The following is a 23,192-nucleotide window of genomic DNA, read 5'->3' on the forward strand; positions in this document are numbered from 1 at the left end:
CTGCGTACTTGCCACCAAGTTGACATCTTTAGATTCTACATGGCTGCTAAAAACTCTGCTATTCTACTATTTCCCATCTGCGACACGCTCTCTCTCCACATATTCTTGCTTTGTTAAAAACAAGACTTTATTCCATTTCTGTCGCGAAGCCCAAGGTGTCGTGTTTTCAGATGATTCCTCATCCGGACGCCGGTTCGCCACCTCATTTTTCAAGGGTACGCCTGGGATGAGATGATGCGCATACTTTTAGGCTACAGTGGACTATTACCAGGAAGCTCAAATCGGTCGTTGCTTTCTGAATAAAAGCCTAGAAGAAAGAGAAACAAGTCCTTCATTCGTTTCTTTGAGATTAAGAAAGGGAAACACAAAAATGCCACAAAGCTTGCGATCCATCTTGGGCAATTCCAACCGAGTGAGAAAACCGAGCAAGCCTAGCCCTGCGAGACAAAACACGGCTTCTACTCCCAAATCTTCATCTCAGTCTCCTAGGAAGGGCAAGAAGCCGGCGCCGAAAAGAGACGCGGAAACTGAGTTTCAAGAAAAGCTTTCAGATGTCGGGATTGCCAAGATATTCGAGGAGGAGTTGACACTCAGAGATGTGGTCCAAGCGATGAGATACATCCGGGGGAAGATGTTCACGCCTGTACCGCCTACGGGATTCAAATCTACGCGGACAACCGAGCTTCTCAACTACAGACTGAGCGTGCCGCCCATCGTCACGATTGGCCACCTGAACGCCATCCTGACATCTCCGTCAAAGGTGGAGCGAGAAGTCGTTGAGCTCTCCAGAAGCGGCGTGCTCCGGAAGGTGAGAGTCGAGAGACGAGGCGGCATGGGAGAGGCGCTCATCGAGTCGCCGGACCTAGAAGCCATGATACGAAGCACGGGGATGTCTGACGACTCCAAGGATGAATTTCTGAAGTTTCTGAGGGAGAATCCCACGGCTCAGACGCTTCCGAGGGGCGCTATCAAGCACAGCCACACAGACGAGCTTGTGAGGGCCGGATTCCTGACGAGCTCGCTGCAGGCGGCGCCTGGGACGACGCTTCATGTTCGCCCAGAAGACCGCACGACCTTGACGTCTATTCATCATGTATCTCGCTTTGCTTCCGGCACGGTATCAGCGGTCGGAGGTCAAAATGCGATTCATCTCGCTGGCGGAGGCGGCGGTGCGCCGACCCTCACAGGCTCGTCAGTGTCATCCTCCGGGGCGTCTGATTTCCGCATTGCGGTGCCGGGTCACGGACGGTATCTGAAGCTGGCGGAAGGGGCGGTTGGCTGGCTCCGCGAGATGCTCGACAAGACGAAATGGGGCGAGGCTCCAGAGATCTGGTTCAAGGAGCGGTTCGAGGGAGGGGGCCTGTACGGGATGCGGTGGAAAGACTTTTGGGGTGTGGAGTGGGAGTGGGTGCTTGGTCAGGCGGCTGGGCTGGGGATCGTGGAGGTTTTTGAGACGGGGAGCGTGGGAAGAGGCGTGAGAGCGCTGGGAGGGTGAGATTCTTGAAGCATGTGGCGTTTGATGGATGATTGCTTTTGGTGTACAAAGCACAGTGTTGGTTGTTGTTGTTGTATGCAAACAACGATAGCCGAGATCGGGCTGAGTTGATGTTGGGATGTCCGGTGTCTGGTATCTTGGAAGAGGAGGATTTGCCGACATATGTCTTGATGTTGTGCTTAGACGACGAGGCCTGAGACTTGCATGAACCCGTATGCTCGGGAGTGGATCGCTGAATGTGCATAGAATGGGCTAATTAGATAGACGAAGGCATGTCATGTCGTCGCCTTGCATCTTTTAATTATGATTTATTTTCCGCTGCTCCCTTGCTTCAGGAATTCGCTTATGGCGTTGAGCTGGGGGAAAAGCATTAGCTTGGCGGCATGCAACGTCGAGACATACGTGCGTACCTTTTAAACAAGCAATTCTTGGTATCACTTGTGATACAAGACAATCAATCTTATACCTGACTTGGGTGTCAGACATCAGACAATAGGATTAGCAACACCAATAGGAATAGTATCCGCGGCAGAAACCTCAAACGTTGGCCAACTAAACATCTTTACACTACCATATCGCTGCTCTTGTCAGGGCCTCCTCTTATCAGCCGTGCTTAATGCTAAAGTGATGATCAAACAATGGCTCCATGATCAGCCTTTGGGTGACATGGGCCATCCGACCCCTGGCCCGTGCATGGCAAGAACAGTGGAGTCGTTAATTAGTGCGGAGACGACGGGCTTCTCATGGTGATGGTGTGTGCTTCCACTATTATGTATTATGTGCTGATGCGATTTGCAGACACCGCTAATAGAAACATGCAGCATGCATGCGTGGTGATAATTGCCTGAGCGACGAGAGGGCATTGACCAGGGGTTCACTTTAATTTGTCTAATGTCTGCTAATGAAGCACGATCGTATCGCTGAGAGCCCGTCTTAATACGCACTCTATCTTGAGGTGGGCATGAATGATTAATTCCCCGGGCATGGCAAAATGTCACCCCAAGCGGGAATGACGGTTTCAACCTAAAGTAGTACGTAGGAGCACAAGGTACCGTTATAGAAGCATGGCGAAGAAAGATAGGCCGTTGAGAACGTGGTTAACACGTCGTATCCGCACGTGTAACTGGGGCTGAAGCAACCATACCAACAGGCAACGCCGTGTGTGCTGCGGAGCTTGAAATGTTAGCTTGTGTGACTGATCACAGGCCTGCAGGGACGCCAGAGGAACGCGTTGTTGGACTCTGGCTCTGAACAACAGGGTTGAGAGGAAGGCAGAGAATAGCCCGCTTGGGTGTGCCCGTCGGCCCTTGGCGAAGTTGCACGAGTATGGTAGGCTGCTGGGGCTGATTCACATCCTGGGACCGCGATGTTGGTAATCATTAGCTCTGACTTGGCCCGTGATAATGCCAACTCGTCTTTGTTGACGAAGAAAGATCCGCAGAATCAACACATACAAGTATGTATGTACGTGTAGTTGGAGCCACACTTATGGAGACCAAACGCGTGATTGCTTTGCCTCTTTTCATGATGCTAATCAATGGATAGCTTGAAACGCATCCAAAGCAGTAAAGGCCGCGAGCTAACAATCACTGAGGCCCATTAAAAAAAAAAAAACTAACCCTTGAAGTCGTCGATGGAGCCCCTTTCACTGCATCCAGATGTCGTACTGCGGACGCATGTGCTAATGCGGCCAATTGCCGGAGGCCTTGCAGATTGGCGCCTGCATGACTCGAACCTGTTCACATCATCACGTCGTAGACAAGAGGCTCTAGACCTTTGAGCTGCACGTACACAAGTTGCAATGAAAACTTGATATGCAGGTACAAAGTATGTCCCAAATGGAACGTGGCGTCTTGGAGATAAGAGCAGGGTATCTGGCGCTGTTGGTCGATACGACATTTCGTTCAATTTCCCCTTCGGATCCCTCGCAAGTCGCCGTCCATGTAAAGGCCGCCAATCTCTTTCGCCAGATGGCCTTCCTCCTCGACGCTAAAGAAAATCTCCAGGGGGCTAAAAGGGAACTTGCACAGCTTGAGCATAGTTCCGGGATTCTCCAAGCTTTGTCCCCTGATTTTCTGAGTGCTTTTCTCGGGGAGTCGGGGATCGCGAAGCCAGGCGTTAGAAGTTGGGCTGTTTGCGGCCTTGGATGGTGGAGGGGGTCAAGATATGTTGGCAGGAGAGTGAAGACATTGGCTGAGGGAGAGGAGATGGGGGGCAAGAATTGATATCTTGTATTGCGATTGTGGGATATCGATAAGAAACGATAAGCAAATGATGGAATGCTGATCTTACTTATTTGATGTCTTTGGTGCCTGTATCAGGGAAACGAAAAAAGAGAAAGAGCGACGCAGTGTGAGAAAGAAAGATAGTGCTGTGAATGCCGAGTGGTCCGTGTCCGTATTAACGAATTAAGCTGCAGCACGATAGCTCCGCGTGGAGAGGTCCGGCGGGTGATGGCGTCTTCCCCAGCAAGCAGCTCGTTCAATTTGATGGCGAGGCCGCTGCAAACTGTGCATGCAGCCAGTGACTGCCTAGAAAACGAATAGGCAGAGCGCTGCGCGCTGAACGTTCTAAGTAGCTACAGCGGGGCAGCATATGCTGTGCCCGCGCTGCCTCTCCCTGCAGCAGAGCTCTGTTCACTTGGGACTGCTCAACGGCGACATGAACGCGCTGGTCGAGCTCGATGTTCCAGTGGCTGACAAGGGCCCCTGAGCCGGCTGGAGCGCTAGAGGCTTAGCGGGTGGTGGCGCCACGAGCCAGGGCGGCGCCCAGGGACCAATCGTCGCGCTAGCACGGGCTGCAAGCTCTCTGCAAGCCCATTTTTGCCGGCTGAAGAGGCAGCTCGATTACGAACAAGGCGCCTGCTCCTGGGAGCTGCCCTGTACTACTGTACTTACTACCGGGCTACGCACTAACTTACCCACTGCACTGGGCCAACCGTGCGGCACCGACCTCGAGCTTGTTGCCGGGAGACCCCCAAGGATCGCTGAGTTCGCTGCTGCTAGCAGGCGCATACGAAATTACGGCAAATCACTGAAATACGGTCCTAGCAGATGCTGCTCGCTGCCATCACATTTCATCACAGCCATCCCGCGGGGCCCCTGCGAGGTCATTTCGCGCGCTCTTGACCGTGTCTGCACTCCATTCTATGCGCAGCTAAGGTGCGCTCTACTGTGCTGTGCAGTGCTTTCATGCGGCCGTACATGCATATGTACATGTATGTACGTACTTACTCTGCGACCTATCAATAGCTCAGACAGGTTTCTCAAGAGTCCTGTCTTTCGCAAAACTCCACACTCTCTTGTTCTCGCCCGCTGGAATCCCATTCCGCTCATTCTGCCTTTATTGCCTTCTTTTGCACCGTCCTTTGTTTCTTTCGCTTCCTCCTTCTCGGCATTGCGACGTCAGCATCGCTAGAGCAGCGGGCCTTGTCTTGAATCGATCTTTGCTGCGTCCTGCCCCGAAGCCTTCCCTGCAATCGCCCTTGTCGGCGCCCCCAATCCCCGTGACTTGCATCTTGTTGCGTACAAACCGCCCTTCGACTAGTATTAGACGACGGTGCCCACGATCGCAATTCAACAAGTCGTCTAGCCGCTTCTTATTCACAAACTCTCCTTTTCCTCTTCTTCAATCTCTTCCGAGCTAGATCTCGCCCCGGAACTCGTCTCCGAGCCCGTGGTTTGAATTCTGCAACAATCTTGCTTTGACCGTTGCCACCCCCCGGCGGTACTTTGTCGCAGGTCCCTCTGTCATATTATTAGCATTACCCAAAAGGAAAAAAAAAAAAGGAAATCCACCGCTTTTCTGTTGGCCACCAAGCGACGACGAGAAACCCTCGTTCTAAACCGGCCCTACTGTACCTTTTCTTTTTCTCTCCTCTTTCATTTCTCTTGTGGCGGATCTTGTTCAGCGTTGTCGGCGCATCTCTGGCTGGGATTTGAGACCCAGTTGCTCCGCACCGCCTTGTTCGCTTCGCAAAGACTTCTCCAGACATTCTTGTGGGAGATAGCGGTATGCCCCCCCTCGATCGTGGATGCCTCTCGACCCCTATACCCAACGACACACCAACTCGCCTTATGGGCTGTTACAATCGACAAAGATGGACATGCTACTCGTCACGGGCAGCGTTGCTAATAGGATCGTATTACCAGGTACCGCTGTTTTCGCCTCTGATATTGAGCAATTTACTCTGCCCCCGTCGGCTGGGTCGTTTCGACCCCATTCTCTTGCAGCCTGCTTGCCCAAGCATCCGATAGCGCAACATTCCTTCGATTCGACGACACTTGATCCAACACATCTTGCCGTTCATGGACGGCCGGAGGGTTTGAGAGCGAGCACAAAGCACTACGCACAACGCACAGGCCGTTGACGCAGCCAGCGAGCATTACTCATAGCCGATACCTCATATTGTTCCGCATCGGCAAAAAACCATGGCGACCGCTCTTCCGCGCCCTCGCCCCTCGATGGGCCCCGACACCTCTCTTCCCACTCTTTCTGTACCCAAGAGTCGCAAAGGCACAGCGACCATCCCCAGTCCACCAAAGTCCCCCAATGCGCCTCGCAGTGGCTTGCGAGCCCCCTCTTCAGCATCTCCCGCTCCCAACAACAACAGCACACCTGCCGCCGCAGCTACCAAAAGCCTCCGAAAAACAGTTAGCATAAACTCCTTTCCGAAGCCCCCCAAAGGCGACAACCGACTCGGTAACAGCATGCCGTCCAGCCCGTTGGCTAGCGGTCGCCCTACGCGAAAACCGAAGTCAGCTCGGGACTCTGCAGCAAGTAGTAACAACCCCACGCCCACACCGAGTCTGTTAAACGGGAGTGCCGAGGGAAAATTCATTAGCAGTGTCCGTATGTCTGATGGTGTGTTGAGCGCATCATCCCCTCCTCACAGCCGAAGCTCTTCTGCCCAGGGATCTTATTCTACATCAGCAACCACGTATGAGGACTCAGCCGACGCGTCCGGCAGCAACTCTGAGAAACGATCATCCGCTGCGGAAGCGAAGGGCAACGTTATTGTCAGCGTCCGTGTGCGACCTGATCAAACAAATGACAATCACACTGACGGAGAATGGATGGTTGATGGCCGGAGGGCTCTCATCGCGTATAGAGGAAAAGAAGGAGGCGATTATTATTACGGTATGTGATACTTCCCACCCTCTAGTATCTTATTATCAAAGATGGCAAGACGTATTGACCTGTTCTGCAGACAATGTTTTCACTACTCATGACAATAATGCTCGCGTTTACGACCATCTCGCCAAGCGACTGGTTCGAAGAGTGATGGAAGGTTACCATGGTACGGTGTTTGCTTACGGCCAGACTGGTACTGGCAAAACATTTTCAATGCAAGGAACGGCATCATCGCCCGGTGTTATCCCACTGGCGATTACGGACATCTTTTCTTACATTCGCGAAACGCCTTCCCGCGAGTTCTTGTTGAGAGTGAGCTATCTTGAGATTTATAACGAAAAAATTCAGGACTTGTTGAGCATGGCCTCATCCAACGGCGCTGCCCCCCAGGAAGAGATTAAGCTGCGAGAAGACAGCAAACGGGGTGTATACGCTACTCCTTTGAAAGAGGAGATTGTTCAGAGTCCTACACAGCTGCTGCGAGTTATAGCTCGAGGTGACCAGGCCCGTCGAACGGCCAGCACGCAGTTCAACGCCCGAAGTTCTCGAAGTCACGCTGTCGTCCAGATCATTGTTGAAAGCCGAGAGCGTATGCCCAGCGGCGGAAAAGATGGCGATGCCAAACGATCAGGTGTCTTGCCTGGAGGTGTTCGTGTCTCTACCCTGAGTTTGATCGATCTTGCCGGTTCGGAAAAGGCTGCAGAGTCAAAGGAGCGAAGGCAAGAGGGTGCACATATCAATAAAAGTTTACTCACTCTCGGAACAGTCATCGCAAAGCTTAGCGAATGGAAGGATAAGGGTGGAGACAAAGAAGGCAAACATCTGCCTTACCGAGACAGCAAGCTGACGCGTCTGCTCCAAGGAGCTCTCTCTGGTAATTCTCTAGTCAGTATTCTTTGTACGGCTGCACTTGGCGCTACTGGAAGCGCGGCAACTACGGCAAACCATACCATCGAGACACTCAACACTCTCAAATTCGCATCACGTGCAAAAAACAGCATTGTCAGTCATGCTAAGAAGGCTGAAGAGGCGCTGGGGCAGGGCGGCGATGGTGGTGCCAGAGTGCTCTTGGAGCGATATCGAATGGAGATTCAGGAACTAAAGCAGCAATTGGAGGCTCAGGCTACCCAGAAGAATGATGAGGAGATTAAGGAGTTGGTTGAGAAGGACCGCGTTCAAGAGCAAGAGATGGCTGAGCGACATGAAGAACAAATGCTGGAAATGCAGCTTGCTAGGACAGCATTGAAAGAGCGAATCGAGCACCTGAACCGTCTGATTCTCAGTTCCAAGTCGGCGGGTGTCAACTCGAATGGCACCATGAGCGCCCTTGCTCGGTATTCACAGATCTCCCTGGCACCGGCATCTGCTCGATCTTCCGTAGCACTCTCTATCAGATCGCCTTTGGAGCGGACAGCATCTGTGGCGTCTACTTCTACCATCGGACGACGGTCAAGCTATGGGGCAAAGCGAATATCAGGCGAAGCCGATATTATTGACGCGGAGGAAGACAGTGTCGGCGAGAATGGGGATGGAATGGCTTCTCTGACAGCACAGAATCGAGCATTACAGGCCGATCTTGCGGACAAAAACCGATACATTTCGACACTTGAGAAACGACTACTCCAAGCCCGCCGGGCAAGCTCCTCTAGGACATCATCTGGCTTCTCAGTCCCCACCAAGGGCATCATGGTGGGCGAGGATCACAGCGTGGCTGCCTTGCTGAAAGAGAAAGACACGGAGATTGCGGATCTGCGCGCCAGGCTGGATGACAAGGATCGTATGCTGGCCGCGTTGAGAAGCGCAGCTCGCTCACGAGATAATGCTGATTCGATAACGGAACCGCGATCCCCCCAATCACAGGATGGCATGCGAACTGGTCTTCCATGGAGTCCTGCGATATCCATAAAAGAATCAAGGAGAAGAACGAAGAGCATTGATGAGATGAACAATATGCTTGAGGAAATGATTCAAGACCGAGTCGAAACTGGCCAGATCATTAGAGGTTCTCGCGGGAGTGTACGACTGGCGCCTAGCCACCGGTTGGAATCACTAGGGGAGCCACCAAGCGTGCTACCACCATTGCGACGCATCCCGACGCCTATTGGAGAGCACAGTGATGCTATTGAAGCAGCATCATGATGACTAGTAAGCGAGCAAAAGATGATTGGAGGAATATGGCCGAGGGCCCAGGGACTGGTTTCTATTAAGCAGTGTGATGTGATGAGAATCTTTTTGTAACAATTTCGTGGGACAAGGAGTTGAGGCACGGGAGCATATCTTTTCTGCTTGTTTTTCTTTTCTTTTCTTTTCTTTCTTGTTCTTTTTTTTATGTTATACCCGAACTTTTCAGTTTGTTTCTTTTTTGCGGCGGTACAAGAAGGGGCAACGCGAGTGGAGGGGTTTCTTGTTTGATTCATATGCAGGATTCCGAGTCGCTTACAGGTTTCTTTTTGTGGATTGGACCAGAAGTTCATTGCTGGTGGCAGAGTATAAATACCCCCCTTTTTATGCGTCTCGACGATGTTTTGTAGCGGCAGGAGAAGCCGCAGAATGTAAAGGCAGAGGGAAGACGGTGCTGGGTTAGAGATCTGGTTCGAGTCTTCTCCCATAGAAGATTGTTCTTTTTATTATTATTTTGCATTTGGGCTAGTATATGACTCGAAAAATGGGCAAAAGGGAAAACCTAGGGTGTGGGCTAGCATTGCACTTTTCTTGTTTCTTCTTCTCTGTCTTATCTTTTATCTCTTCTCTGTCACTCTCTGTCACTATTTATTTTTGCTTGCTTGCTTTAGCGGAGATAGCAATTATATGCAAGGCGCAAGCTATGATTTAAAAAGAATAAATGTTATGATATCTGAGTCCTTGCCTTGATCTGAGTGATGGTGAATATATTGCCAAGGGTGTAATTGTAGAAAGGCAGTAGAGCAGCATAGGTTTATGTAAGGTCAAGCGAATGATATCACACAATAATCTAAATGCCTACCTAAGCAACGACGTACTATACAAATCTTATTGAGCTTACGTCCAAGTTAATAGTAATACTACAGAGGTAGGTCTAATTCTTCTATCTTGGACGGTTGCCTAGTAGTAGTTGATGCTATTGGATAGCATCTATATCGAGGGAATGAGGTCAGATTAGGAAGAAGTGGATTACAATCACTAGTAACGTTTAGATGCAGATTACAAAGGGGACCTGCCAATTACAGTTTCGTATTGGCAATATCAGCGTGGCGCTCCTGCACTATATCATGGAGATTAAATGGGCCGATGGCGGGCTTCAGATATATTAACTAGTAGAACCCTTTTTCCACCTTCCTTCCTGCTTCTCTTTTTGTTTAGCCTGTGGGTGGCGTGAAAGGGACGAGCCGAGGCTGGCTGGCTGCTTAATTTGACAAAGGTTGATGGGTGGGTAAGAAGAGAGGAATCTGCGTGGCTGAGTGTGTTGGGAGGAGTATAGTAGTAGTATGTAGCAATAAAAAAAAAAGTGGAAAAGGAAAGTCGGAAAGAGATGGAGAGCTGACGAGTTGAGAGATTTTTTCTTTTCTTTTCTTTTCTTTTTTCTTTTGCGGGTGTAATATGTTGGTAAAGAGAGTGATGGAGAGGAGTTGGAGATTTTAAATCGATTGGGGACAAAGACGGTTGGAGGGAATATGCATCTCGTACAAGTAGGTTGAATGAGAAAGTGGATGATCAAGATTCACTTTTCCTCTTCACATGTTGCTGTCGTTTGTGCAGCTCTTTTACATACTGTACGGATAAGCTGAGAGCATTCTCTTCTTCTTCTTCCCTCTTTTGCTCCCTGTCGTTGCAACTCGCAGACTGAGAGGACAGGACAGCCTTTCCGAACTAGGGTGGATCGGGCAAGGATTCCGGAATGGGCGCGATCCAATTGATGGCTGAGGAGGGTTTGACGGGGCTACAAGTCTGAAACACGCTAGGGGCAAGCGTTTGATACTGGCTAATAGGGATGGATAGATGGATGAGATGCCTTGAGCCAACGAACATGCGTAACTGGGCGCGTACGATATACGAGCAAGAAAGAGAGTGTACGGCCAGGGTCGGTAGAAGACGATGCTGCACTGGCTATTATTGTTTGTTTCCTGCATCTGGTGATTTTTTTTTGGCCCCTGCTTATTTTAGTCGCTCGTCCCCGATATATACAATTTATGCGTTTCAAACTCTTCTTGCAGCGTGTGGTATGTTGTGATGCCAGTCCGCGGTCGCACTGCTAAGGCAGACCCTTGTCACTTACAGCGACTATCACCATTTCTTTTTTTCTTTCCCGCCTTCATCTTGCCAAGCCTGGTCCCTTATAAGCGCTGCTGTCAGAAGCAGAGCGGAGGCCGCTTTCTGGACTGTGATGCTGGATGGGGGGCACTTTTGAATTGCCATCGTATCTTAATTTTCCATGTCGGCCATGTGTGTGTGACGTATTTGTCTCCATTCTGATGGCCCGTGGGATCGGGAGTTGGAACACCGGCTGCCATTGAGGGCTTATTGTAGGGCGATGTGATACACCTCTGCCTCTCTAGCATATTCATGCGTGATGAGCCTTGTGTGTTTCTTCCATCTGATACGTGCTTGTGCCTCCCTCTCTTCTCTTGCTGCGCTGTTCCGTCAGCCCGTCGGACGACTTTTGTTTTCGAAACGGCCTGGTGGCTTGATATGCCCCAGCAAGCTCTTGCCTGCCGCGTTAGGAAGCTCTCTACATGTACCCAGTCCAAGTAATACAGCTACAGCTACTGCTACTGCTACTGCTACCGCTAGCAACATGCACTTTTTTGCCCTCCCTTTTTGCTATATTCCATCCTTTCCGCCCCTCTCATTGGCCAGGGGTCATCAGAGACAATGACATCAAGTCCCCGCAGGCTAAAAACGAAGCCATCCAGGGACCCTTAGCTGCCAGTCCAGTCCATCAGCCAGTCAGAGAGACCGGACGTCCGAAGAGGCAGAAACGACAAGCTCAGCTGCAGAATATCGGCCCTGCGTGTTTGACCAGCCGCCTGCAAGACGGAAGCGTTTTTAGCCTAGTCGTGTCAGTCTCTTTGTTCCTTTGGATTTGGCGGCCAAAAAAGCACAAACCCGATGCTGCGTTCCCAGCTGCCCCCTACATACAAACGTCCCACTCCAAGTACAGGTATTGCACCTGCTTACTCGTGCATGTAGACAGGTTGGTCTTCTCTTGCGGCGCTGGCATTTCTTCCCTTCCATCATCTCCCTCATAACCTTTTTTTTTCTTCTTCTTTCACTTTCTTTTAATTGGTGTTGACGCCAATCATTGCCGCATCCTTTTCTCCCTTCCGTCACATTCTGAGCCCTTGTGTTTCTTCTTTCTCGCTTCTCATACCGCTTCGGGTGCCACTGGGCGGGATCGTCGTGGCCCTGGAGGAGCCGTGATAGGAGGGGAGCATTGAAAAAAAGTGCAGAAAAGTCACACGCCCAACCTCGGAACTTTGTTCTTCGACTTCTCTTCTTCCCCCATGATGATCGGCGGTGTCTACTAGGGGGGGGGGGAAGGGTTGCTCATCCTTTTTCTCTACGCCTTCTTCGTGCTTAATTGCCCGTGTGGGGTGCAAAGTTTATTGCGGAAGACAAGAGATCGCCGGCTTGTGATTAAAAAAGAGGTCAGCAGCTGGACAAGCTGGTTGGCCGTCTTTGCCACTATTTGCATATAACATTCTATCCCTTCGCTTCTGCCTCTTTTGGGTTTTCTTCTTCTTTTTTCTTTCTCAGGCATCTTGAACCATCTTTGATGCTGATACATTCCTTTGCTGCATGAGAGCCGGTGGTGTCTACTCCGTATAGGAGACATTGATCACCACTCCTTGCTTCCTTTCTCCCTTTCTTCCACTCCCTCTCTTCGATTTATCTTTTCGTTATTTTTCTTCTTGTTTATTTATTTTCCGTTGATGCATCTGCCCTTTTCTCCTTTCTTTATGTATTGAGATTTCGCTGCGCAAACGTCACCATGGTCCCCCACTGGATCTCTCATCGACCCAACCCAAGGTCATGATTGTGCCCCCAAGGCTCAATCTTCGACGCAATGCTTCATACAACAATTATGACAAGGCACCTCTCTCATCGACTTCAGCTCGATTCAACTTCAACCACCTTCTCTTCTCCCCTCCTCCTTCACCCAGTCTCCCTGTGTTGGTGCCACGGCCACGGAAAAATTCACACACCAAGGCCCTGATCGCTCGACCAAGCCGAGTCTTGCGATATATGCTTTACTTTGCTGCATTCTTAACGACGTTCTACCTTGCTCGCCTTGCGTTCCGAAATAAAGAGTCCATCATAGCGAAATGGCCTCATTTTACCACCGATGACTTTGAAATGATTGGCCAGGATGCGATCCCGGATTTCCCAACTCCCATAGTTGTCAGCCACAGCCATTCTCAATCAAAGTGGACCGTCTCTATTCCGCATTACCATGACTTCCCTTTGAGCGTGGAGGAATATGCCAGCATGGGAAGCAAATGCCGAGAAGTCTCAGCTCACACAAGAGAGCTCCGAGGCAAAGCTCCCCTGTCTGACGAAGACAAGTTGAAGTATGATGCTGTGGATGAGTACTTTGTTGACGTGTACGAGGCCGAGCTATACGGGCTACTACCTCCAGTTGCACATGGCAACAAGGCCCAAAAGACTGGCAATTTTGTGGGCGTGGACTGGGAATCCATGGCCGGATTGCCTGTTTGCCAGTCCTCAGTCACCTATGTTCTGGAAAGCTCGGATGCTGGGCTGGGCACTGCAGTCATGGGCATGTGGATGCTCTACGGCCTGGCCAAGCACGATGGCAGAGCCTTTTTCGTCGATGACTCCCGTTGGGCCTATGGCAAGTATACAGACATATTCCAAGCACCGCCAGTGCCTGACTGCCGACCCCCTCCTCGACACAGGATGCTCCCTTGTCCGGCACAAGCGAGACATCTTGTTGTCACTGGCACAACGCTAAAGGACGTTTTCCCGGCTCTCATGGCGAAGTACCATCGGGTAGCGGGGACTGACAATAATCTACGAGATCTCATGGGACTTGCAAGAACCGGCTATCAAGCACTCTTTAAGCTCAATAGCGATGATCAGGAGTACGCCCGCAATCGCATAAAAGATTTGAGAAAGCAGGCCATGGCGAAGGATATGGCCACTCCACACATGCCCGTCATTGGGCTACACGTTCGGCGTGGTGATTCACATCCTATTGAGTACCAGTATCGCAATACTTACGTTCCATCCGAAGTGTTTCTCGGCAAGGCTCAAGAGTTGGTAGAAGCCTATTACAATTCTGCCGAGGGCCAACCAGCATCCATGAATCAGTCCATCACCGTTATTGCTTCTGATGATCCTGATGTCTATAAGCAGCCTGAATACTCTGATGCTTTATATGCCCAGGCCCGCATCCGCTTGCAATCCAAGGAAGCCACCAAGCGACAAGACGTCAACCCACACGTACTTCACCGTTTCAAGGATGAAACCTTGGGATGGGAAGGAGGATTTTTTGCCCCCATGTTTTGGAATCTCGGCTTTGATAGGAAGCACAACGGCCACACCAATGAAGCATCTGTGGGGCGGATAGAACCGCCTTCTGAGCAGACGATTCAGCTGCGCAGCTACATGGGTAGGGCGTATATGCTAGACTTGGCAGTCTTGGCAGGAGCAAGCGATAGAATAGTATGCACGGTCAGTTCAATGGGCTGCAAGATGCTGGGCGTGATGATGGGATGGGAACATGGTATTGAGGCTGGCGGCTGGACCAACGTTGATGGCAATTATCCATGGGCATGGATGAATTGAACTAACTCATGGCTGGCTCTTTTTTTCGTGACAAGAATCAGAAATGAAAAAGAAAAAGGCACAGAAGTAAAAATAAAAGGGGACATTCCTGTGTTCTTCTACTTGGGGTGGTTGGGGCGGTTGGGGTTGTTGGGCATTATATGGCGTTAAAGGATTACGACTTGATGAAGCGGATATTAACCATCTTTCATTATATACCATTCATTTGATGCTGCGTAGAGTATACTTTCGTTGTAACAATACAAATGGCATTTACTCTATAAAAAAAGTTTTGTGGGGATTTCTCATGTGAGCTGAATCTCATAGATTACCATTTCTCGTGTTGGGTAGGTATTTTGCAATAATACATGGACTCAGTTCATTGTAGTTTATGTGCTTCTTCCAAGGTACTATTTTTTAGTGCAAGTTGCCACTATTGAATAGCGCGTTGAGTGCCCCACAATTCTCTGCGAGGCTACTGCCTGTGCGCGGCTGCTTCCGCGACAGCTTTGGCAATCGAACCTTGAACTTTCTTTTCTCGTCTTGTCATCAATCCATCATCTGCATTCTCCCTTTCTCCTACACCTCACCATCGCCATCGCCATAGAAGACATCGACAGTGGCCACACTCCCTTCGCGATAGCTATACATCTCAGTCCACAATCATGTCAGCGCCTAGCCCCGGCCGCGATGGCTTCTCCACGTCGGCACCGCCTCCGAAGCCGCGGCTCAAGCTCAACGTGAGCCGTTCTTCATCCTTTATCAACGAGGCTGGAACGCCAAATGGAGCAACATCCTCATCTGCAAACGCGCCGCTGGTGACTCCTGGCGAGGGCCCGCGCAAACTGAAGCTCAAAATTAGCTCCTCACAGCCGCCGACGCCAGCTGGAGGACCAGTAGTCAAAGATGGGCTACCGAAGAGTGCAATCAAAGACAAAGAAGCAAAGAAGGACAAAGAGAAGGATAATGGATTACCGCCCGTGGTAACGACGAAAGCGGGCCGACAAGCGAAACCGAGTCAGAAGCTCATCGAAAGCAAGAAGCGCTCGCTTAGCGATGACGAAGACGAGGCGCCGCTGCGTGGATCAACGAATGGGACGGCAGGTCATGGCCCGCCGCCGGCAACAAAGATCAAGATCAAGCCTATTGTCAAGGTCGGAGCTGGTGGAGGTGGTGCGGCAAAGGTCAGGAGGGGATCTAAGGCTGGGCTTACTCAATTGGTGCTCAAGCCTCGTGGTCGTCCGCCTGTACATCCTCCTGGAGATGGCTATGATTCCGAAGCTAGCGACAACGAGGTTGACCCGGCCATCGAAGAGCAGTTTGTCCTACGCATGATGCCTGGAGAGCATGCTGATTATGTCCGCTGGTGCTTGGAAAATGGCAAGATTGGACTGCCCAAGTCGGCGGGAGGGGCTGATATTCATATCAAGTTCTTTGAAGAGGAGACTCGACGCGGCTTTATCATGGTCAAAGGCCAGTGCTATGCAGCTGTTATGGTGGACTTACCTACCATTACTGAATCGATGAAGACGTGGGATCGCAAGTCATTAATGAAGTCGGCGGACATCTGCCAGATGCTGCTTGTGTACCAAGCCGTTAAGAACGAAGAGGAAGCAAGACACGCCCCTCTGCCCAGTATCATCGACTCAAGCTTTAAATGGCCGCACGGCCTGACGCCGCCAATGCACGACTGTGTGAATCGACGATTTGCCAAGACCATCAGCCGGAAAGAAATTGAGGATAAGGAAGCAGAAGTCGAACGGCTGCTTACTGAGGATGCCAAGTGTGCATCCACGAAATGGGAATGGATCGACGAGCGTGATGGCGCTGAGGAAGACGGAGAGGAAGACGCTGAAGGCGAGATGGACGACACCTTGGGCTACTTTGACCAATCACATATATCGATGGGCGGTGAAGAGGATAATGACTTTGATCTTGAAGCCGACCTGGAGGCAGCGTTCGCGGATGAACTCATGGCTGAGACTCCTGCTACTGCCATGGATACTCAAACACCTGCTGCGCTGGTTGGAACTCCTGCTACGACGGCAGCCCTCCAGCAGAGCATCGAGGCAAGCGAATCTGACGAGGACGACGATGACGACGACGATGATGACGACGACGATGACGATCTTGATGAAGATGCGCGTGCCCAACGTGACGAGGAACAAGGTGTCAAAGACATCATCAACGATCTCAAGAAGCAGCTCGCCGCTCGTGTGGCCGACTTTGAAAGAACTCAGAACAAGATTCTCAGGACCCGTCTGGAGAACCAAATCAAGCAGCTCAAGTCGGAAATTGAGCTCAAACAGTCTTCGATTGGCATTGAGGCGGATGATTAAGGGATTGATCATTTCCCTTACTGGATTAATTAATAATTACGCCATCATCATTTATTGCTGTCCGCGGTTCGACATACCGGATTAGATCGACGGACAACTCATTGTCTTGACTTTTTTTTTTCCCCTAGCAGACGAGAAGGAGAGTTTCTTTTTCATTTCTTTTTCATTTTTTTTTTTTTTTGGGCCATACCTCTGGCATGGAGTTTTTTTGGAACTGCGAAAAAGGGAGGGAACAATTTGAGGTGGGCGCACGGCCTTGGCGTTATCTGCCTTTTTTTTTTCTTTGCTTAATGATTTTCTCTCGACATGAGATACTATGAACACAAAGAGAAGGGGGCCAATTACAATTTGGTATAGCTTCTAGAATGCACGTTTTTTGGAGGCTAGATGTCAATCAGCAATTCAAATAAACAAGCCAGTTTCAGATTTAGAGGAACGGATCCCTCTCCAATATGAAAGAAGGTACTCTTCCGCAAACAAGTTAACCCAGCTCATATGTCTTGGATATATAACCTTGCAACAGTCTCTATGAATTTACCACATGCCCCATTTTGCTTATTGCCCAATTGCCTTGGCAGTTTGACCTCTATTCTTGACCAATATATCCTCTGCCGCATCAAGAACGTCCTTCCACACTAATACCTGACAAAATTGCTCAAGATTCCTCGGCCGGGTTTTAGACTTGGGCCGGCCGCTATGATAGACACGCCGTTGGATCCCCTTTTGAATGTAGACTGCCATTTGGGGGTCGCGTTTGGACTGTTGCTTGAGATAGTTGGCAATAAAAGCGGCGTCTCTGAGCTTTGTGCTTTTGTGATCACGGTTCCAACGACGGGTTGAGCTGATGGTGTCTTCGATTCGCTGCTTAATGGTTCTTGCTGTTTCTTTCATAAACTCGTAAGCATACTCTGGGGGGGGTGGACTATGGTGGTACAGTAGAAGAGAAAATGTCAAGACTTACTTGGCCCAGAGCGTGACTTTTCGACATCTGGCTTTGCCTGTGTCTTGCTGCCCTTCGTTGCAGAACCTGCCGCCTGAGTGCGACTTATCAAAGCCTCTGCTTCTGCCACTGTTGGAATCTTGTCCAGTGCAGTTGTGATATCACCAACCAAGCCCTTCAAATCACTCATTTCCTTCCTCAGTTGCGCAATGGATTCATCCATGTCCTTTTTACACTGTTCCAGATTATCGTTGCTCTTGCTGTTCCACTCGGGCCCCTGAATTTCCTCCATGCGCTGCTTCACCACTTGCATCTCCTGCACCATGCTCTGCAGCCTCGCATCATGGCTCTTCCGAAACTCCTTGTCCTCCTTTGTGCACATCATGAGAGCGCCCAGGCTCTTCTCCAGCCGTTCTGTCTGGGCGCTCATGGCGCGGACATTGAGCTCAATGGTCATGCGGGCCAAAGCATCTGCGCTGGCGAGAAGTTTGGAATTTGGTCTTGTGGTGATGATGGAGCCGCTTGAAGGTATGGGCGAGATGGAAGGGGAAGGGATTATGGCTGCGGTCAAGGATTTGCTGTTATGGTAGCCATTGTCGGGCCTGGAGGGCGATTCTTTTGGAGATGCCTTTGCTGGGACTGATCGACCCCTGGCCATGTTGAATTTCTTCTTCAAGAAGATGGTAAGCTGCTTATGTTAGTCGATAATGAAAAAAAATATGAAAAGCGTCAAATGGAGAGAGAAGATACAGTCATGGAATTGTGAAGCGGTGATGGCCGTGGCTGCTCCTTCCCATGGTTTGAGACTGAAGCTGGGAAGGCACTTGTATGCTTCCTTCTTCATATCGAGGCCACTAAGAATATGCATTGCTAGTGATAAGAGAATTCGGTAGAGATAATGGAAATAAATATGATATTATATAGTATAAGGTTTTCGTAATAAGTACATCATGACCGCTCTATCTTCGTAACGCTCACAACTATTGCTACATTCATACAACAGCAACCTTGCCAACCCCAATCTCAACCTCAATCCATCTTTATACATCAACAAAACCAACAGCACCTGTCCATTAGTTGGACTCTCGCTCGCTCGCTATCCACTCCAAAAACATGTCCACGTCCTTTGCAATCTGCCCCGGAACCGCCATCTTCTGGATCCACGCTGGCAGCACGCCTCTCGCATCAGACACCGTCCCCATCACCCACTCGACGTTGCCCTGATCATCAATCTCCCTGAAGCGCTCGATGGCCGTGTACGTGCCTCTCAGGGCGCCGTCTGATCTTGACTCCTCTGCGCTGGGAGTCTCCGGCACCGCTGCTATCTGGACAACGACAAACTCTCGCCGCCCTCGTACGGCTGCTGTGACTTGCAGCACAGGAAACACGCGGTTGTTCAGCGGTGCAGGCATCTTGTGCACCGATTCCTCCAGCTTCAGCGTGAGATTCTCATACGTGTCGCCTCCCAGCATGACCTCGACGCCCGCGCAGTCCCACTGCTTCTTCAGCCTGTGGCTCATCACCGTCGGCGTAAACTTCATCTCGGCGTCCGCATGGCCCTCCTTGAAGCACCGCACCCATTCCTCCCAGTCTGCAGTGCCGGCCTTCTTCGCTTCCTCGTGAACGCTACGTCTTAGACTCCATGTCTCGGGCTTGATTTTTGAGCCGCCGTTGGCCTGCGGCAAATTCTGATCCTTGGCTATCGTCTTTAGCTCTTCGGCTGAAATGACTCGCTCAAACATGTGCACCGGCGCTGCTGAGTGGTGAAACGCCCTGCATCCCTTTGCCTTCCAGGGGCCAGTGCCGTTATTCCCATTGTTCTGGCTGGATCTGCCTGATGATGATAATGACGATGACTCGGATGAGTGCGGCGGCACTGAGCTGACAAAAGAAACGGCCTCGCTCAATATTGATTGAAGCAATGGTGTGAGATCTTGAGCTGAAGTGGCCTCTGAGGGAAGCTGTGACGGCCGGATGCCCCAGAGCCGAACATAGGGGCCGTGCTGATCAGCCATTTCGCCGCTTGTATCGTGAGCAACAGAACGACTCGAAAGTAAACAAATTCGGCGCTTTCAATGAGTAGCAGAAGAAAGAAGAGTTTCACGACACACCAGAACAAACAAATAAACAGAAAAAGAAAAGAGAAAAGATGAGGCTGAGGCTGATGGGCGCAAAGGAGCGCTGTACGTGATAGGAAGGCCGACTTAAAAGATGACCCTGAGCCAGCAAGCTAGCTTCCACCAGGGGCTGCTGTTGTATTTTGAGTGTGGCTGTACCTGTTCCTCCCTCCTCTGCAGCTACTCCATAATGACAGATGATAATCAGGAATAATATGACTGTCGCGTGAGAGGAGAGAACTCTAAAAGAAAAGGATAAAAGAGAAAAAAAAAGCATGTGAGGTGACTCCCCCATACCATACCCATGCTACTACTATAAGCGAAAGTGGCCTATTTTTGTTGCCATACGCAATACTACGCAGTACCGAGATCTGGGATGGTCTAGACCGGATAGGACGGCTTCCCCCCCGTTGCGGGTTAAACGTCTCACGTTTTGAGGGACCAAAATAGCGAGTTGGTGATTTTTTTTTCTGGAGATCGGAGGTGCTTTGAAAGAATCTTACCGGTTCGGGCCAACTGTTATAGGAAAATAAGATTGATGCTGGCGTTCTATTTACGCGTGTAAGTGGTCGTGTGTTTGGAACTCGAGATTTGACGAGTATGATGTCACAAAAATTAACGTTTGTAGCAAAGCTTCATTTACATCATGTTTTGAATAAATTATTTTTTTGCTTTATTTTGACCTTCTTTCTTTCTTCTAGCTCTATTCAAAGGCTCTACTGGCGTAATTAGGTAGTAGTAGTGTATTACAATCATGATGTAGCCATTTACCATCATGGTGTCGTATTGTTTTCCTCCCATTCCATCCAAGTAATAATAGTAATAACAACGATAATAGTAAAAAAAAAAAAAAAAAACTCCGACGTATGGTTCTCATGTACAGTAAAGCATGCCCACTTCAAATCAGACTTTGATTTGGATATCTTTCTTTTTTTTTTTTTTTTCCCTCGCTTCCCCTTGAACGCGATATTTGAACATCTTAATCTCTCCGCTCCCACCGGATCTCGGCAGGCTCCAGAGGTCGAGAGAACAGAGAAGCATAGTCAGTGCCAACGATCTTGTCGCTGCCGTCCACGTTGCTCAGCTTGAACATGCGGACAGTCTCGACAATGATGGTCTGCAGCTGCAGGTTGGCAAACTGCTCACCAATGCATCGGTGACGACCAGCACCAAAGGGAAGGTAAGGTGAAGCGGCGCCCTTGCTGACAATACCGTAGCCGTAATCGATCTTCTCTTCTTCCTCTTCGTTTCGGGCAGCAATAAGGGGAGCGTTGGGAGAGCCAGGCAGCCAGCGGTAGGGATCCCACTCGAAGGGGTTAGGGAAGTAGTTGGGGTCGGAGCCACTGACACCGGGAGCGGCGAGAAGAACGTGAGTAGGGGGGATAACATATTTGGTACCGGGAACGGGCATGGGCTGCTTGACGGCGCGCATGATGGAGTGAATGGGGGCATGAAGACGCAGAGTTTCCTTGACAATGGCCTGGTTCAGAGGGAGCTTGGCAAGATCCTCGTACTGCAGGGGAGGCAAATCGGCACCCAAGGCGTTGATTTGTTCCTGATACAGATCCTCGACAACCTTGGGGTTCTGGGCAAGACGGAGCATGATCCAGGAGCTAGTGGATGACGAAGAGTGCTGGCCAGCCATGAGCAGAGCAATCATCATGTGGGCGATCTCGTGGTCAGGGACGGGGGTGCCGTTCTTGTACACAGATGTCATGAGATGCTTCATAATGTCAAGTTCATTGTCCTCATCACCGAGGGCCTTTCGTTCCTTGATAGTATCCATGTAGATCTTGGCAATGGTACGCTGAGCCTGGTCACGCTTGCGGTTCCAGGGAAGAGGGGCCCAGTGCAGCACAAAGTTGATGGAGGTGAAGCCCATGTCGAGGTCGTGGTACAGATCGGCCAGAGACTCGTCGAACTTGTTGCGGATGCGGCTGCCCTGAAGAGCGTGGGAAGCAGTGAAGATTGTGATCTCGGCCATCTTCTTGGGAATATCGACGATTCCAGACTTGCCCTTGAAGGCTGCGGTGCGCTTGAAGTACGATGTGACCTCGTGAGAGATGATAGGGACATATGATCGGAACGCTTCGGTGGTAAGAGCAATTTTCATAAACTAAAAAAGATGCTCGTTAGAACTGAATTCACCGACAAATCATATAAGACCGTATCAGGGGGGGCACAAAACTCACCTTCTTCTGCTCCATCAGCTTGGCGTTGGGGCAGTCGTAGACGACATCGCGTCCGAAGACGGGGGTGGTCAAGACGGTGTAGATATCCTCAGCGTTGACATCCTTGAGCTTTCCGTTGAGGATGAAGTCGTTTCCAGCAGGGCCAACAGCCACGGTGGTCTTCTTGCCGAGGAGGACGAAGGTGAAAACATCGCCATACTGCCGATTGAATGTCAGCCACCGCTATAGACACAATATGGTATATGTCAGGGAATTGTATTTGCCCACCTTTGCACGATTGTCGCGGAAGAACTTGGGAGGATCCATGCCGTATATCACGGTGCTGCCAATGAAGGGGAACCAGTGGAAGACGAGAGGCGGGTCGGTAGGGTTCCTGAAGAGGAGCTGCTGAATGACATTGACGAAGACGGAGAGCGCGACGAAGCCAGCGACGCCAATGGCGATCTGGGCGCCAATTCCTTGTTGGAAGTACAGCTGGGCCAAGGGATGGCCAGCGGCATCTTGGATGATGCCCATCTCTGCGAATTGATGGCCCTCTCGCTCGCAAAAAAAAGGTGATGGAGAGTAAAGAGCTGAGGTGGGAGCCCAGAGGCAGCAAAACGGGCTTATAACAAGGAGGGGGGGGGGGGGGGGGGGGGTTGAAAGAGGAAAAGAGACTGGCTGGTCCCGCGCGGCCCTTTTTATCGACAGGATGCAATGCAGCAACCAAGAAGAGAAAGAAAGGAGAAGAGCCAAACGGCGCCACCAGTGGTTCGATAAGTCAGCCCAAGATGAGCTCTAATCAGTGCCTTTTGGCTCCAATCGCGGCGGGCTAATTTGACAATTGCAGCCTTTTCTGCCCTTTTTTTTCTTCCCTAGCTCCAGCTTTTTTTCCTTTCGCTGCTGCCCAGATCCAGGGGGCATGCAGATCCACCTGGACGTGCCTGGCCCCACGCCAGAGTGTGGGAGACGGGCCAATCGCAGCGCGCGCGATGGCAGTTTATTGCAGCAGACCGCCTGGAGAATGGCAAATAAGCGGGCTTCGTATTCGGATCTGTGATAAAGACGTGCGCGAGGTGGCCACAACGGGCTACCGCCAACGCCTCTGCTGCGACTATCCAGTGCACGCCATTGTGGGCGAATGCGAATACGTCTCTTTTATAGTGAAAATGACAACACCGCCATGAACATACGGTAGCATTAGGTAGAGACGTGGTTGTTCCATGCTTT

The 23,192-nt window shown here is 50.6% G+C and overlaps 9 protein-coding genes across 9 annotated transcripts; 5 read left to right on the plus strand and 4 right to left on the minus strand.

Annotated features, from left to right (window-relative positions):
* Nucleotides 1-39: 39 nt before the first annotated feature.
* On the plus strand, nt 40-1,879 carry TrAFT101_007618 (uncharacterized protein). The gene has a single exon (XM_024908446.2). The coding sequence runs from the start codon at nt 371-373 to the stop codon at nt 1,493-1,495; it is 1,125 nt and encodes a 374-aa protein (XP_024759280.1). The 5' UTR covers nt 40-370; the 3' UTR covers nt 1,496-1,879.
* Nucleotides 1,880-3,262: 1,383 nt separating this feature from the next.
* Nucleotides 3,263-3,918, plus strand: TrAFT101_007619 (uncharacterized protein). Its single transcript, XM_066128097.1, has one exon. The coding sequence runs from the start codon at nt 3,310-3,312 to the stop codon at nt 3,718-3,720; it is 411 nt and encodes a 136-aa protein (XP_065984213.1). The 5' UTR covers nt 3,263-3,309; the 3' UTR covers nt 3,721-3,918.
* Nucleotides 3,919-4,773: 855 nt separating this feature from the next.
* TrAFT101_007620 (uncharacterized protein) lies at nt 4,774-9,487 on the plus strand. The gene is made up of 3 exons (XM_024900461.2): nt 4,774-5,506; nt 5,647-6,634; nt 6,705-9,487. Exons 2-3 carry the CDS (start codon nt 5,926-5,928, stop codon nt 8,765-8,767), a joined length of 2,772 nt encoding a protein of 923 aa, XP_024759279.2. The 5' UTR covers nt 4,774-5,506; nt 5,647-5,925; the 3' UTR covers nt 8,768-9,487.
* A 1,943-nt stretch (nt 9,488-11,430) lies between these two features.
* On the plus strand, nt 11,431-14,667 carry TrAFT101_007622 (uncharacterized protein). Its single transcript, XM_024906858.2, has one exon. It carries the CDS (start codon nt 12,638-12,640, stop codon nt 14,414-14,416), a length of 1,779 nt encoding a protein of 592 aa, XP_024759278.2. The 5' UTR covers nt 11,431-12,637; the 3' UTR covers nt 14,417-14,667.
* TrAFT101_007621 (uncharacterized protein) lies at nt 11,524-12,620 on the minus strand (the record flags this gene model as incomplete). Its single annotated transcript, XM_066128098.1, has 2 exons — nt 11,524-11,655; nt 12,591-12,620. The coding sequence occupies 2 exons, from the start codon at nt 12,618-12,620 to the stop codon at nt 11,524-11,526; spliced, it is 162 nt and encodes a 53-aa protein (XP_065984214.1).
* Nucleotides 14,668-14,960: 293 nt separating the features above from the next.
* On the plus strand, nt 14,961-17,578 carry TrAFT101_007623 (uncharacterized protein). Its single transcript, XM_066128099.1, has 2 exons — nt 14,961-17,196; nt 17,258-17,578. The coding sequence occupies exon 1, from the start codon at nt 15,061-15,063 to the stop codon at nt 16,732-16,734; it is 1,674 nt and encodes a 557-aa protein (XP_065984215.1). The 5' UTR covers nt 14,961-15,060; the 3' UTR covers nt 16,735-17,196; nt 17,258-17,578.
* On the minus strand, nt 16,786-18,332 carry TrAFT101_007624 (uncharacterized protein; the record flags this gene model as incomplete). The annotated part of the gene is made up of 3 exons (XM_066128100.1): nt 16,786-16,791; nt 17,332-17,612; nt 17,696-18,332. The coding sequence occupies 3 exons, from the start codon at nt 18,330-18,332 to the stop codon at nt 16,786-16,788; spliced, it is 924 nt and encodes a 307-aa protein (XP_065984216.1).
* Nucleotides 18,333-18,623: 291 nt separating this feature from the next.
* On the minus strand, nt 18,624-20,066 carry TrAFT101_007625 (uncharacterized protein). The gene has a single exon (XM_066128101.1). The coding sequence runs from the start codon at nt 19,687-19,689 to the stop codon at nt 18,748-18,750; it is 942 nt and encodes a 313-aa protein (XP_065984217.1). The 5' UTR covers nt 19,690-20,066; the 3' UTR covers nt 18,624-18,747.
* Nucleotides 20,067-20,441: 375 nt separating this feature from the next.
* On the minus strand, nt 20,442-22,798 carry CYP51 (lanosterol 14-alpha-demethylase). Its single transcript, XM_024901990.2, has 3 exons — nt 22,251-22,798; nt 21,984-22,181; nt 20,442-21,907 (listed from the first exon to the last, which is right to left on the minus strand). Exons 1-3 carry the CDS (start codon nt 22,497-22,499, stop codon nt 20,771-20,773), a joined length of 1,584 nt encoding a protein of 527 aa, XP_024759275.1. The 5' UTR covers nt 22,500-22,798; the 3' UTR covers nt 20,442-20,770.
* Between the last annotated feature and the right edge of the window lie 394 nt (nt 22,799-23,192).

Source organism: Trichoderma asperellum, chromosome 4 (genome assembly GCF_020647865.1).
Source record: "Trichoderma asperellum chromosome 4, complete sequence".
Taxonomy (NCBI): domain Eukaryota; kingdom Fungi; phylum Ascomycota; class Sordariomycetes; order Hypocreales; family Hypocreaceae; genus Trichoderma; species Trichoderma asperellum.